Raw genomic sequence first — 14141 nt, forward strand, 5'->3', positions numbered from 1 at the left:
GAAGACACCATAAAAGGGTGACTTATGAATGACAGAAGTTCACTCCAGTTTTGGGAGCTGGGATGTCCAAGATAAGGCTCTGGTAGATTCCATTTCTTGCTGTGCCCTCACGTTGTGCATGGATGGAGGTGTCTTGCTCAGTATGCTTCTGTCTCTCTCTTTAAATAGCTTGTCAAAGATCTCTCTGGCTTTTTGTTTAAAAAATTAAAGACATTTTCATTTTATTTGAAAGGCAGAGAGAGAGAGAGAGAGATCTTCTATCCATTGATTGACCAAATGACTGCAACAGGAGTTGGTAACTCAATCCAGGTCAGCAACTCATAAAAATAGTAAATTCATTCTCATATCCCTTTCACCTTGAATTGAGCTGAAGTAAATTATATTTTATGTATAAATTGCAAATATATTTAACATAATTCATATAATACATGACAAAGTCTAAATCAATTGATTGCCCATTTTAAGTTAGAGTCACAAAACTAATTTTATATTCTAATATGCCAAATTGTCATAGACATTTTATGTCTATCAGCCTATTCAAATTACTCTTAAACTTGCCACAAACTTTAATGGTAAAATATTAATAAATTAATAACCTAGATTATTTATACTAATTCTATCTTCCCAGAATCCAAAGACATTTACTCACCCATAAGAAAACAAAGCATTCAAGGCATGCTGAGGGTCACAGTTCGCTGAACAGTCTTATCTTCCTAACATTCCTGGAAATCGCAATTTTCATGATTGCGTCCTATGCTGTTATGTGAATGCATAACGATTTATCTAGCCTCCCTCACTTTCTCACCAAGAGTCAAACTGTGATGAACACTGGGGCCACTCTACTTGGCCTTTCTGAGTATTTCCCTGGGAAAGGCGCCTGGAAGGCTATGAACGCTTTGCAGGACTCTTGATAGGAGTCTTCAGGTCTCCTTTACAAAAGCTTGCCCAGGAGTCGCACCCTCGTGAACAGTGCCTCAGGACCACCTCACCATGCCCTCACCAGCACTGAACATATTTTTTTATTTACTCATTTGGGAATCGGAGTTACAGAGAGAGGAATACACACACACACACACACACACAGAGAGAGAGAGACCTTCCATCCACTGGTTCACTCCCTGGACGGCTGCAAAGACCCAGGCCAAAGCTCGGAGCCAGGAGTTAGGAGCTTCTGGGTCTCCCGCGTCGGTGCAGGTGCCGAAGCACTTCGGCCATCCTCCCGCTGCCTTCCCCAGCGCACTAGAAGGGAGCTGGATCGGAAGTGAAGCAGTTGGGACTCGAACAGTCAACCATGTGGGATACTGGCTTGGCAAGTGGTAGCTCAACCTGTTGTGCCACAATGACCACCCCTGAATGTAATCTGTATTAGTCATCATCTTGTCTGTCAGTTTGATCGTTGGCAAATGGAGTTCCGTTGTTAGCTGGGGGTCACTGATGAGTTGCAGGTGTGGTTGCAAGAGTTTGTGTGTTCCTAACTCATGTCGCTTTCCACCAGTGGACGAGATGCTCTGTTGGCCAACAGCTGGGATGCGGCCGGCTGGGCCCCCGAGTGCACCTGCCGCAGTCCCGGACCCCACGGCCAGAGGGCGCTGCGACCCCTAAGCGCCCAACCCCGTTGGGGCTGGGGCGGAGGAGCGGGCAGGGAGCAAAGGTTGGCGTCTTCGTGCTGAGAGTTTCGCCAGAGAAGTGTCGGAATCATGACGGTGGGAGCCAGGCTCCGAAACAAGGCGGCGCGCACCTTCCCGCGCCGCGGGCCCCGAGGGCGACGGCAGACGGACGGGGACGAGGAGGCGGATGCCATCCTGGAGCACCTGGAGTGCGGGGACGAGGCGGCCGAGAGCGGCGCGAGCGAGGAGAGTGAGCCGCGCCCGGGGGCCCGGAGCGCGCGTAGGGTGCACCTTGCTGGCCTGCCAGAGCGCTATGAACCGCTAGAGGAGGCGACGCAGGGCGACAAGCCCAAGAAGAGGTACCGGCAAAAGCTGAAGAAGTATGGCAAGGTAGGGCAGTGCGCCTGCACCCCCGCGGGGTCTTGGCTCATCTCGGGTTGGGGACTCCCGAGGAACCGGCTGGGTGTCGGGAGATGGTCCCCACCGTCGGCCCCAGAAGAGCCGCCCTGCGCTGCACCTGCGTGCCGCCCCAGTCCCATTTCTGCTCCCAGCCACGGGCAAGTCCGGGTGGACACTGGCACGGGCTCGGGTCAGTAGCGTTCTCAAGGGGGGATCTTGCCGCTCTAGTTCGCTGATCAACCAGGCAGGACAGGAATGGTGTCCCCGGACAGATGGGAACGCTGGCGCTTCATCGCAGCTAGGTGACTTGGAGGTGACCCAGTTGGAAAGTGAGGAGTGGCAGCCTAGTTTATGTTCTCTGCCAACATCCCCTTCAGGATAACCCACTAGCTCAGAAATGTTTGGACTGTCTTTCCCAGTGCTCTCAGGGTTATTTCTGGGGCCTGGGAGCTCAATAAATGCATAAATAACCTGTTGAACCTACTTTTCTCTTCTAGCCAGCGACAAGGGGTGGGGGCCGAGAGAGACCCAGAGACCCTTGACCTGGATGAATCACAGAGGTCTTTGTGTCCTGGCCCAAGGCCCTGGGCGCCACCTGATTATTGTCTGTTATTTGTGCTCCTCGGTGTCCTCCTATTCAACCTGAAGCCATTCGCTCTCCACACCTGGAGCTTAGGTTCATCAGGCTCTTTAAAGTGTGATCGCAGCTTTCAGAGTGGCTCCCAAGTCAGCAGAGGTGAAATGCCCTAACAAAAACCATAGAGTTGGGACTTCAAGGCTTAAGGCAATGCTAGGACTAATCCTGTCACTTCCCGGTCCCAACTGAGCCTAAAGAAGCCATCATTGGCCTCTCAGCTGGTGCATTGATAATGCAGAAACTCAGCTCAGGGACCGCACTCGAAGATAGCTTGGGGCCCTCACTATGTGCTAGGCATTGTGCCAAGCGGTAGAGACATGAATAAGAATAAGCAGCAGCCCTGCCCTGCAGGAGTCTGGGGCTTCCTGGGGAGACACTGGCATAGCTGGGGCACCACCGTGGGGCCCATGACCCAGGGCTGAGGCAGGTAACTCCTCAAGAGTGAGACTGAAATCAGGGAAGGTTTCAAATTACAGTCATGGGAAACCTGAAGGATTACTTAAGATTTCACCAGATAAACATGAGATTCCCCTTTACACTCATTACTATGGCTGCAACATGTATAGAAATAATAGAAAAAACTGGCCGGTGCCGCAGCTCACTAGGCTAATCCTCCACCTAGCGGCGCCGGGTTCTAGTCTCGGCGGGGCACTGGATTCTGTCCCAGTTGCCCCTCTTCCAGGCCAGCTCTCTGCTGTGGCCCGGGAAGGCAGTGGAGGATGGCCCAAGTGCTTGGGCCCTGCACCCCATGGGAGACCAGGAGAAGCACCTGGCTCCTGCCTTCGGATCAGCTCAGTGTGCCGGCCGCAGCGTGCCAGCCGTGGCAGCCATTGGAGGGTGAACCAACTGCAAAGGAAGACCTTTCTCTATGTCTCTCTCTCTCACTATCCACTCTGCCTGTCAAAAAAGAAAAGAAAAGAAAAAAAAAATAGAAAAAACTAGTGTTGGTGAGAATATGGAGAAACTCACCTAGCTGGTGAGAATATAAAATGGATTAGCTACTGTGGAAAACAATTTGGTGTTTCCTCAAAAAGTTAAATACAGAAGTTGCCTATGGTCCAGCAATTCTATCCTAGGTATATAACCAAAGAGACTGAAAACCAGTGCTTAGCCTCAGCTGAAAATAGTACTCAACAGTACTCAAGTGTATACACCCATATTCATAGAAGCCTTATTTACAACAGCGAGAGGTGAAAGCAACCCGAATGTTCATCAATGGATCAATGAATAAGCAAAATGTCATATATCTATACAATGGAATATTATTCAGCCATCAAAATATATTAAGTGCTCACACGTGCTACCACATGGGTGATCCTTGAGAACATTATGCTAAGTGAAATAAGGCAGACCCACAAGGTCATATGCTGCATGTGTGGCTCTGTGTATAGAAAGAACCCAGAGCCGGTAAACCCAGAGATATGGAATGCAGATTGGTGGTTGCCAGAGACTGGAGGCAGGAGGAGTAGAGAGCATCTGCTTAACAGAGGTATTTGTTTTCCTTTTGGAATGAGGAAAATGGTTTAGAACCGATAAAAGCGGTGGTTTCACAACACTGCTGGTGCCACTGAAGGGGAAAATTTAAGTGGCTACTTTTATGTAAATTTTGCCTCAAGTGAAAGATAAAATAAATTGGCAGGTAGAGAAGGAGTGGAGGAACAGTGCCAGCAGAGGTGTGGATGTAGGAGAGCTCCGGAGTGACACGCACTAGCTCAGGAGGCTTCGGAGGCCAGGGGACAGGACCTCGTCACCTCAGGGCTGGACGTGGCCTTTCTGCCCTTCAGAGGGGCAACTTCAGCTTGCACTTCTGCAGAGCCAGCCCAGAGGGGAACCAGGCTCCCATGTAGAGGAAGAAAGCAGGTGGCCCCACTTTGCTGAAAAGCCATGAGAACAGCCAAGGTTCAACTAGAAAGGTGGGGAGGTGGTTTTACCTGCTTTAGTTACCAGCTCAAGTTTTATGTTTCGTGGGCTCCCAGTGGAGAAGGCAGTGCTATGCAAGCAGCCGTACATTATTAACAAACACACTTGCTTCAAGAAAGGAAAATTAAAATTCCTCTTCATCACCCAAATCCATCACCCAAGCACCCACCTGCTTCCATTCAAAGAAAGGTGTTTGACTTCGCAAAATAGGGGAAGGTGGACTCACACCCCCTGCTGCCTTCATAGCCCCAACCAAGGGTCAAGCCCAAAACTGGGCTGTTCCAGCCATCTCAAAGCCTGTGTGTCTGGGATTCTTGCCAGTCAACATTCTCCCTGATTTGTAAGTAGTGATAATGGCATTCATGTGTTGGGTTTATTGTTAAAGTTACCTCTGCTAAGTGCAAGGGAGGAGTCTTCAAAAAGGTCATGGAGAATGCATGCTAGGAAGATTCTATACATGGAGTTCAAATTTTTTTGCACCAAAATAAACTTTTAAGATGAGCTTTTCATGGACTTTTTGAAATCCTTGCATGTTTGCCCTGCTACTCCAGAATGCAGGCACCCTGAGTCCTTTCAATAACCTTGGAAAGCTGTGGTCACCCCCATGTTATAGTGGACACTTAAGAAAATGAAGACTGCGCGGCTGGCAGGCAGAAAAGCCAGGAGTCTGAGCTGGCCCCGTCCCAGGCAGAAGCCTGTGCATTGGAAGAGGTAGAGCACTCCCCAAAACTTAGCTTAAATTGAGGTCACTTTTCCCAATCACACTTGCGAGCCACAGGGAAAAGTTCAGATAAGGAAAGTAATTAAATTTTGTTCACTGGGCAGTGAGGAGCAGGGTGGAGGGGGGAATTCAGGGGATGGAAAATCAGTGGGTGAAATAACCTTTAATGTAAGCAGTAGAGAAGTGTCCCCTGGTGGCAAGAAGCGGGTAAGCGCATGGTGGTGCAGCCCTGCCCAGCCATCTGCTTGCTCCAAGACCTGGGGATCTGCCTGCATTTCTCTGCCTCAGTTTCCCCATTTATAGTGTAAGATAATTTTAGGATTGTAAGGAGTAAATGAATCAATTCAAGAGGAGATCTTAGAGTATACCTGGCATGGCACCTGGTAGCGGTTATGTTACTGCCATTACCCGTGGGGTAGAGCACAGGCCCAGTCTGCCTCTTTTCTTTTTCTTTTTTTTTTTTTTTTTAGAATTATTTATTTACTTGAAAGTAGGAGTTACACAGAGAGAGAAGGAGAGGCAGAGAGAGAGAGAGAGAGAGAGAGGTCTTCCATCCACAGGTTCACTCCCCAGATGGCGGCAATGGCCAGAGCTGCACTGATCTGAAGCCAGGAGCCAGGAGCTTCTTCCAGGTCTTCCACGTGGGTGCAGGGGCCCAAGGATTTGGGCCATCTTCCACTGCTTTCCCAGGCCATAGCAGAGAGCTGGATCAGAAGTGGAGCAGCCAAGACTCGAACTGGCGCCCATATGAGATGCTGGCACTGCAGGTGGCCCCTTTTTATTGATTTTTAAGTGAGCTCTAATTTAAAAACAAAACAAACAAAAGCCTCTGTAGCTGACCACACCCCTCAGGATTGTGCTAGGTCCTGGCAGAATTGCATAACTTTATATTGGACCTTGCCTTGGCTGAGAGTTGATTTCCTTTTGAAAGCCTGGGGAGGGGAGTGATTACTGATGTTGCCGGGGTACGTGGACCTGATGACATCACTGGGGAGTTGTACTTGAACAAATCTGGCCCAGAGAGACTCATTCCCTAAATTAATTTCCTCTGACTGCTGTAGCAATGACCACCAGTGTTATAGCTTAGAGTGGCATAGGTTCATTCTCCAACAGCTCTGGAGGCCAGAAGTCTTGCTGAGCTAATATCAGCAGCGAGGGCTCCTCCTGGAGGCTCCCCGAAACCCCCTGCTCTCATCCTCAGGGCCAGTGGCATAGACTCCTTAAACCAACCCTCTCTGTCTCCCTCTGCTTTCATCATTACATCACCTTTGTCCTACTCCTTCTACATCCTTTTCTCACCCAGGATAAATTCCTATCTCAAGATCCTCAATTTAATCACAGCTGCAAAAATGCTTTAGTCAGATAAGGTGATACATTGTCCTAGAGATCAGGACTTGAGTCTCTTGGGGAGGGCACATTATTCAACCTGGCACACTTGCCCGTGCCACTCCACTCCACTCCAAGTGCCCCTCTGAGATTAGCCAAGTCAAATTTCACTCAGGTCCAAAGATTCCAAATCTGCTTCCTCAAATGACACTGAAGTGGTTGATATTTTATATTTGTTTGCATTGTCCTTCTCAAGTCTGTATTTTGGTCATGTTCCAGTTAATGAGCTATTTTAGTAGATTTTTTCCAACTTGCAAAGATGAAGTGACAAGCAGCTTTTTAAAAATATCAGAAGAAAATGTGCTAATGCCAAAAAGGTCAAGTTTAAGGCAGGCAATTTTGACGCTGGTGGCATTATTTGTAAAGGAACACTCTTGACTTTGTTTCAAACATGTAAGTAAAATTCTCCAGATGAATCTCATCACACATTTGCAGAAGCATATCTCTTACCAGCATCACTCTCATACCCGCTCACATCTACCGTGAGCCTGAGTCCTAAGGTGTCTCACTGAGAACCCAACAGAGCAGTGTCAGGGATTAGTGTCCTGAGGAGAAGGGACTACCTGGTTCTCTCAAAGCTCATCATTTAGCAGGTGAGATGCCAGAGGAAACCCCACAGACTCCTTCCATGTGCTGGGGATACAGGATTGAGCACAAGAAAGTCCCCACCCTCCTTGTGTTACTGTGAGGGACTCCAACCTACAGAGAGCTCAAGTAAGTCAGAAATCATAGGAGGTTAAGCCCCTAATAAACTTTCCTAAACAGATAGCAAAATATCTTGGGTGTGTATGCCATCACCCCAAACCTCAGTTACAAAGCAAGTGTTATTTTGTAGCTGATGTTGTGGTACTTATAGTGTCTGAAGTTTGTGCCAGGCAGTATTTTAGTGCCTTCTGTGAATAGATTCTTTTAATCCTCTTAACTGAATATTCCTATTGTACAGATTAGGAAATGAAGTCAAAGGAAGTTGGGTGAGTGATGAAGCTGGAATTCACAGCCAGACTGCAAGGAGTTAACTACAAGGCTAAATACCTAACGCCTCCATTAAAGGGAGGTAGGTGCTGGTGTTTCGGCCCAATGGGTTAAGCCTCTGCTTGTGACACCTGCATCTGTTATCAGAGCCCTGGTTTGAGTCCAGGCAGCTCTGCTTCCAATCCAGCTCCCTGATACTGCATCTGGGAAAGCAGCATATGATGGCTCAAATATTTGAGTTCCTGCCACCCACACAGGAAACCTGGATGGAGTTCCTGGCTCTTGGCTTCAGCCAAGCCCAGACCTGGTTATTGTGGTCATTTCAGGAGTGAATCAGCTGATGAAAGATCTCTCTCTGTCTCTGTCTCTCTCTCACTCTTCCTTTCAAATAAATAAAACAAACCTTCAAACCTTTCATTTAAAAGGAAAAAGAAGGGATGTGACTATGGGATTAACCCTGAATTGAGATTTGGGATTGTATCTCAGCTCTGCCATATACCCACTATACAATTCAGATAAATATAACTCCCTTGTGCTTCACTCTTGTTGAAGCCTTATGGCCAAAATCCACTTGGAACACACCAGGAGTCAATCAAAGTTAGGTTATTTGCTAGCTACAGTACAGAAACGTGTGCCAAGAAACAATGAAGTCTCAACAGATGGAGACCTCAAATAGAGAACTGAGTGTTTGAGTTAAGGAGTTATCAGCATCCAGGAAACACTTTAAAGTCATTAGAAATGGATGACACTGCAACAGAGAGAGAGAGAGAGAGAGACTCCCAGCACTGAGTACTGAAGAACTCCAGTGTTTTAGGAATTGGTAGATCTAATCCTGTAAAGAAAGTTGAGCGGGCCGGCACTGTGGCATAGCGGGTAAAGCCGCCACCTGCAGTGCCAGCATCCCATATGGACTGCGGTTCCAGTCTCAGCTGCTCCACCTCTGATCCAGCAGTTTGCTGTGACCTGGGAAGGCGGTAGAAGATGGTCCAAATCCTTGGGCTCCTGCATCCATGTGGGAAGACCTGGAGGAAGCTCCTGGCTCCTGGCTTCAGATCAGCGCAGCTGCAGTCATCTAGGGAGTGAACCAGTGGATGGAAGACCTCTGTCTGTCTGTCACTCTCTCTCTCTCTCTCTCTCTCTCTCTCTCTGTCTCTCCTTCTCAGTGTAACTCTGACATTCAAAGAAATAAATAAATTTAAAAAAGAAAATTGAGGAGGAGCATTTTATGAGGTAGGCAAGAACCAAGAGAATACAGAATCAAAGAGATCAAACAACTGTTTCACCAACAAACATGCGTCAAACACTGCCGAGAGGGGCCAGTGTTGCGGTGCAGCAGATTAAGCTGTTGCTTGCAACACTGGCATCCCGTATTGGAGAATCAGTTTGAGTCCCAGCTACTCTGCTTCTGGTCCAGCTCACTGCTGATGCACCTAGGGAGGCAAATCCTTGGGCCCCTGCCACCCATGGGGGATATCTGAATGGACTTCCTGGTTTTTGGCTTCAGCTTGGCCCAGACCAGGCTCCTGCAGGGATTTGGGGAGTGAACCATCAGATGGAAGACTCACTCTCTCTGTCTCTGTCTCTGTCTCTCTCTCCCTCCCTCTCTCCTCCTCCTCCTTCCCCCTCCCCCCTCTGTTGCTCTGCCTTTCAAATAAATAAATAAGTAAATAAAAATCTTAAAAAAAGAAAAAAGAAAAAAAAAAAGAGATCAGGGAGAGGAAAACCAAGTGTCAATTGGCTCAGGCAACACGAAGACTGTAGATGGCCATAACCATGCAGTTTCTGGTTGCCTGAGGGCAGGAGGCAGAGTAAGAGGGAATAAGAAGTATGGAAGTGGAGGCTCTGTGTGTGGGTGTCTCTGTCAGTCACTTGGGCATGAAGGAGAACCTAGACTCACCTAGGGTGAGTATGTTTGCCAGGCAGTGTTGGAAGTCAAAGCAAGTTTTGTTGTTGCAATCAGGTATTTTAAGTGAAACCAATCAGTGTGGTTATTGTAGTTGGAAAAGCCAAAGTCCTGAGAGGCAATATGTGTGATGAGATAAGCTCCAGGTCATGTACATAGATGTTGATGTCACCAGGAATGATAACAGAAGTTGAGGGTGGAGAGAGGGGAAGACCAAAGGAAACAGTGCAATCAATGTTAGTCATTGGTGGTGGTTCTTTTTTCTGTGGCAATTCCACTTGAATCCCTTGGATATCCCCTATCCAGTACTGGGTCTTGTGGGGGAGGGGGGAGGGGAGGAGAGGGAAGGGATGAGAGAGGGAGGACAAGGGGAGGAGGGGGAGACAGAGGGAGAAAAGAGGAGGGAAAAGAGGAAGAGGAGGTGGAAGAGGAGTGCAGAACAAGAAAGCATTGCCGAATTGCCACCCTCAAGGAGTGTGTCATTGTACTGGAGATGTGTGACTTATGTGAGTACTGTTCTTAGAGAAAGGCAGATATAGGTGAGACAAAAACACATCTTGGAGGCAGAGGGAGGGCAGGATGGGTTTGCAGATGAGGTGAATGAAAGACTTGACCCATCCTGCTGATTACCCATGAACTTTTAGCTGGAGCAGAGAAGAGAAATAGGCTTTGGTTTAAAAAATAGAACTGGTTTGATTTAGAACTGGTAGTTTCACTGCTGTCTTAAAGAAGGTATCTATATTGGTCACCCTTTTGTTACTATAACCAAATACTTGAAGAAACTAACCTTATAAAGAGAAATGTTTATTTAGCTCACAGTTTTGGAGGTTCAAGTACAGTGTCAGGTAGCCTCACTGGTTGGGCCTTTGGTGAGGGTGGCAAATAGCAATGGCAGAGTGCATACAGAGGAAGGACCACATGGTAGCCAGGAAGCAAGAGCGAGTGGCTTGGCCCAGCTCAGGTTTTTATAACAACCCTCTCATTTAGGCCCACCTCCTCCACACTCTAGCTGGATTAAGTTTCCACTATTTTAGTGCCATTAAGTTTTTTTAAAGATTTATTTGAAAGGCAGAACTACAGAGAGGCAGAGGCAGAGAGAGAGAGAGAGAGAGAGAGAGAGAGAGAAGCCTTCCATATGCTGGTTCACTCCCCAAATGGCCACAGTGGCTAGAGCTGAGCCAATCTGAAGCCAAGAGACAGGAGTTTCCACCTGGTCTCCCATGAGTGTGCAGGGGCCCAAGGACTTGGACCATCTTCTACTGCTTTCCCAGGCCATAGCAGAGAGCTGGATTGGAAGTGGAGTAGCTGGGACTCAAACCAACACCCATATGGGATGCCGGCACTGCAGGCGGTGGCTTTACCTGCTATGCCACAATCGGCCACAGTGCCATTAATTTATGACTTCAGGGTTTAAATACATGAGGTTGCAATCCAAATTGTACTCAGATAATAGTAATCTCTGAATGATCTGGAAGTGTGCTGTGCTTGAAAGCAGTCTGCTGTGAGATGCCATGTGTCCTTGGTGGGGAGTCCGCGTGGGACAGCAGCCATAAGGAAACACAGTAACCTGCTATGTTGCCATGGGAGAATGAGGAAATATAAGTCTCCCTGTATGTTGCCATGACTCAGGGGGAAGCTAAAAAATTGCCTAACCTAATTTATTTTCTTTTCCATTTCTAATAATAGAATGTTGGGAAGGTCATCACCAAAGGATGCCTCTACATAGTCATTGGCCTGCAAGGATTCGCTGCAGCCTACTCTGCCCCTTTTGGAGTAGCCACCAGCGTCGTGTCATTTGTGCGCTAGTGGGAGCCACTGGGGCAGGTGTCACAAGAAAGAATGGAAGCCTCTGCTCAGGAAACAGTGCGAATCCAGGAGCCTGTCGGACTTGAACTCACAGAACACTTGGAAGAGAAACAATGTCTGTTGAATTGGATGAGTGTTTGTCCCTGCCCATCTGCTGAGCTTTTCTTGTCTCTCAGACACAAGTGGATCCAGTGGTCAGTCCTGCAGAGAATTAGGCCAAGGTTAGGTTTGGGCTTAGTTTGCTAAAGCCAGAGACTCCATGTGAAGGCAGCAAGGACTAAGGTGGAGAAAAACACCAGACAGATTCAAGCAGTATGTGTGGGTAGCAGAGTGGTGATTTTGAGGAGGCAAGAAGATGCTGACCTGGAGTCAGATGGCTTTCTGGATTCTTCTGGAAAGATCATGGACTGACAGGAGCACTCGTAGCCCTTGGCTTCTTTCATCCCTCAGGCAGTAAAAGAGCTGTTTATTTCTCCCTCGTCTCCTTCCTCCACCACTCTGTCACCAGGAATTTAATTACAGGCTTGGGAAGAAGGAAGGAAGACAAAAATCTCTTTGAAGGCTATGCTACTTTGAAAACTGTGCTGACAGTTGTGTCCTGAATGTTTGAAGCAGATAAAAGCTTGTCATTTTCACCCATCTCTACATGAATGTGCAGCTGGCAGTGAGGGAAGGAGGGAGGGTAAGTTCAGATGCGGTTGGGTAGCTGGGACGGGTTGATTGAGAGCTAGCACCTGAGGGCTGTAGTACCCAGCCATGTGTTTGGGGCTGGCCAGGCTCCCCTGCAAATGCATGGCTGGCTGGCAGCCTAGGCATCCTAGCAGCTTTGGCTTACTCCCGACAACCGCTCTGCAATGGGCTGGCCAAGGGTGCTTTGTTCTGGGGCACAGGGGTCAATAAGAGAGAGGAGAGGGAGGCAAAACACCTGTGAATGAAAATGAGGATTCAGAGAAGGAACCAGTAAGTGCAAGACAGTTATAAAGGAAGTGGAAACTAGGCGATGCGGATGTCAGAAGAGATCAGTGGAAGTCCAGAAGCCATTTGTCATTTTCACCCATCTCTACATGAATGCGCAGCTGGCAGTGAGGGAAGGAGGGAGGGTAAGATTCTTTGTGTTGAGGAATTGAGGTGGGCTGGGCCCTTGGCTATGGGTAGGTGCTGGGGAGGTGCAGTGGTGGTCCTCAAAACCCCTCTGGGGCTCAGGAACTGGCATGAGCTTTTGTAGCATCCTTCCTTCTCTTGACCGCATCTCACCGGGCCCAAAGGTTGGAGTAAATTTGATGCCTGAGTCTGATTATCAACAAGGATAATGCTGTGGGCCCCTGGAAAGGCAGGGGAAAGGAAGAAGAGGGACCTCTTACTGCGCCCTTTTGCCAACCTCCACTGTAAGCCACCATTCTGCCTTTGTGACCGGGACACCCACAAATCCTGTGTGACCTCTCTGGAGGATCAGGCCACGCCTACTTTTGCCCCAGGGGTTTTCCCAGGACATGCAAGGGATGTTCCAAGCATTGAGGATCAAGCCCAACCAAGAGCTATTGGAAGGTGGAGAGGGTAGAAAGGCAGACAGACAGATGGACAAAGGACAGGGTGGAAACAGCTGTAGCTCTGTAGTCTTAGTTCCCCCTTCTGGAGGCTCATGTACATGATACACCAGGACCAGTTCCTGCATCATTAACATTTGTGAGGAGAAGAGAGACCATGTTGTTTTAGCTCAGATGATGCCAAGTGACCCATGGCACATTTTTACGCATGTGGGACAATCATGGCTTGCCTGGCAACACTGGGAGTCAGAGAAAAGAAGAGACAGAGAAATGGAAGAAAGAGCCAGAGTTAGCAAGAAAGAGGTGAGGGCCAGTGAGGGCTGCTTGCTGCAGAAGACAGGAGGTTTTTGGGACTCCTTCCCAGTGGCTCAGTGATGCAGAGCAGAACCAGGGAACCCAGGAAGTCCTGGGGAGTGGTAGTGACGCAGGGAAGGGACGAGAGCTGCCGAGACCTTTCCTTGCCTGGGAGTCTATCCAAGAAAGTCCTTTTCCACCTCCCTGCCCCCCAACCTCCATATTGGAAAAACTACAAGGTCAAGCACATCTGGCCCTGTAATTCCTAAAATCTGGTTAAGAATTAACTCAGAAATGTCAAAAAACAAAACCCCACAGGGATTGTCCTGGGGATCAAGTTCACCTGTACAGAAGATGGACCTCCCACTGACACTCTGCCTGCAGAGTCCAGGCTGGGCTCCTGTGGATTTCATATGCTCAGTTCCTTGAGCTGAAGAACTTGAACTACACTGCCCATAACCTTGGCCCCTGTTGAACTCTCTAGACTCTCACCCTACTGAGAAATGAGTTAGAGCTCCCCCTTTTTGTGTTTCATCAAGAGGCTTCTTTTGTATCCTTCTCTTGCCCTGTTAATAAAAATGCCAAGTTGTTTAAGGTTTCTGTGTGTTTGTGTGTGAGAGGGAGAGAGACCTTCCTGGGGAGCCCATGGCTGCCCCCCAGGCTACTCCCTCGGGCCAGAGGAAAGGGGGTGCCCTGATTTACCTGGAAACCCTGCTTGGGTACAAAACAACAATTTTCTAGGAGCCAGTCCCCCTCCCAAAACACGTTTCACGTGCAGGATCCTCAGTGCATCATTCTTAAAAATACAAGCTTCCAGAAACTTCTATTCAGATTTACAGAGTCCAGCACGGGGCCAAGCTGCTCTATTTCCTGGAAGCATTGGCAATGTTCAGCGCGACTGTTCAGGACTGAGAAGTGCTGGTCCCCAGGCCCCTGCCAGGAGGGCAGCCCC

At 48.4% G+C, this 14141-nt stretch overlaps 1 protein-coding gene across 1 annotated transcript; it reads left to right on the forward strand.

Annotated features, from left to right (window-relative positions):
* The first annotated feature begins 1607 nt into the window (after positions 1 to 1607).
* Positions 1608 to 13783, forward strand: C13H1orf115 (chromosome 13 C1orf115 homolog). Its single transcript, XM_002717500.5, has 2 exons — positions 1608 to 1997; positions 11232 to 13783. The coding sequence occupies exons 1-2, from the start codon at positions 1698 to 1700 to the stop codon at positions 11349 to 11351; spliced, it is 420 nt and encodes a 139-aa protein (XP_002717546.1). The 5' UTR covers positions 1608 to 1697; the 3' UTR covers positions 11352 to 13783.
* Positions 13784 to 14141: the final 358 nt, after the last annotated feature.

The sequence above is a fragment of the Oryctolagus cuniculus genome, chromosome 13, assembly GCF_964237555.1.
Source record: "Oryctolagus cuniculus chromosome 13, mOryCun1.1, whole genome shotgun sequence".
Taxonomy (NCBI): Eukaryota; Metazoa; Chordata; class Mammalia; order Lagomorpha; family Leporidae; genus Oryctolagus; species Oryctolagus cuniculus.

Excerpts from the sequence above, each read along its gene's own strand:
- C13H1orf115 (XM_002717500.5), top strand. The coding sequence starts at position 1,698 with ATGACGGTGGGAGCCAGGCTCCGAAACAAGGCGGCGCGCACCTTCCCG. Across the intron at positions 1,998-11,231 it reads AGCTGAAGAAGTATGGCAAG|AATGTTGGGAAGGTCATCAC; the intron begins GTAGGGCAGTGC and ends TTCTAATAATAG.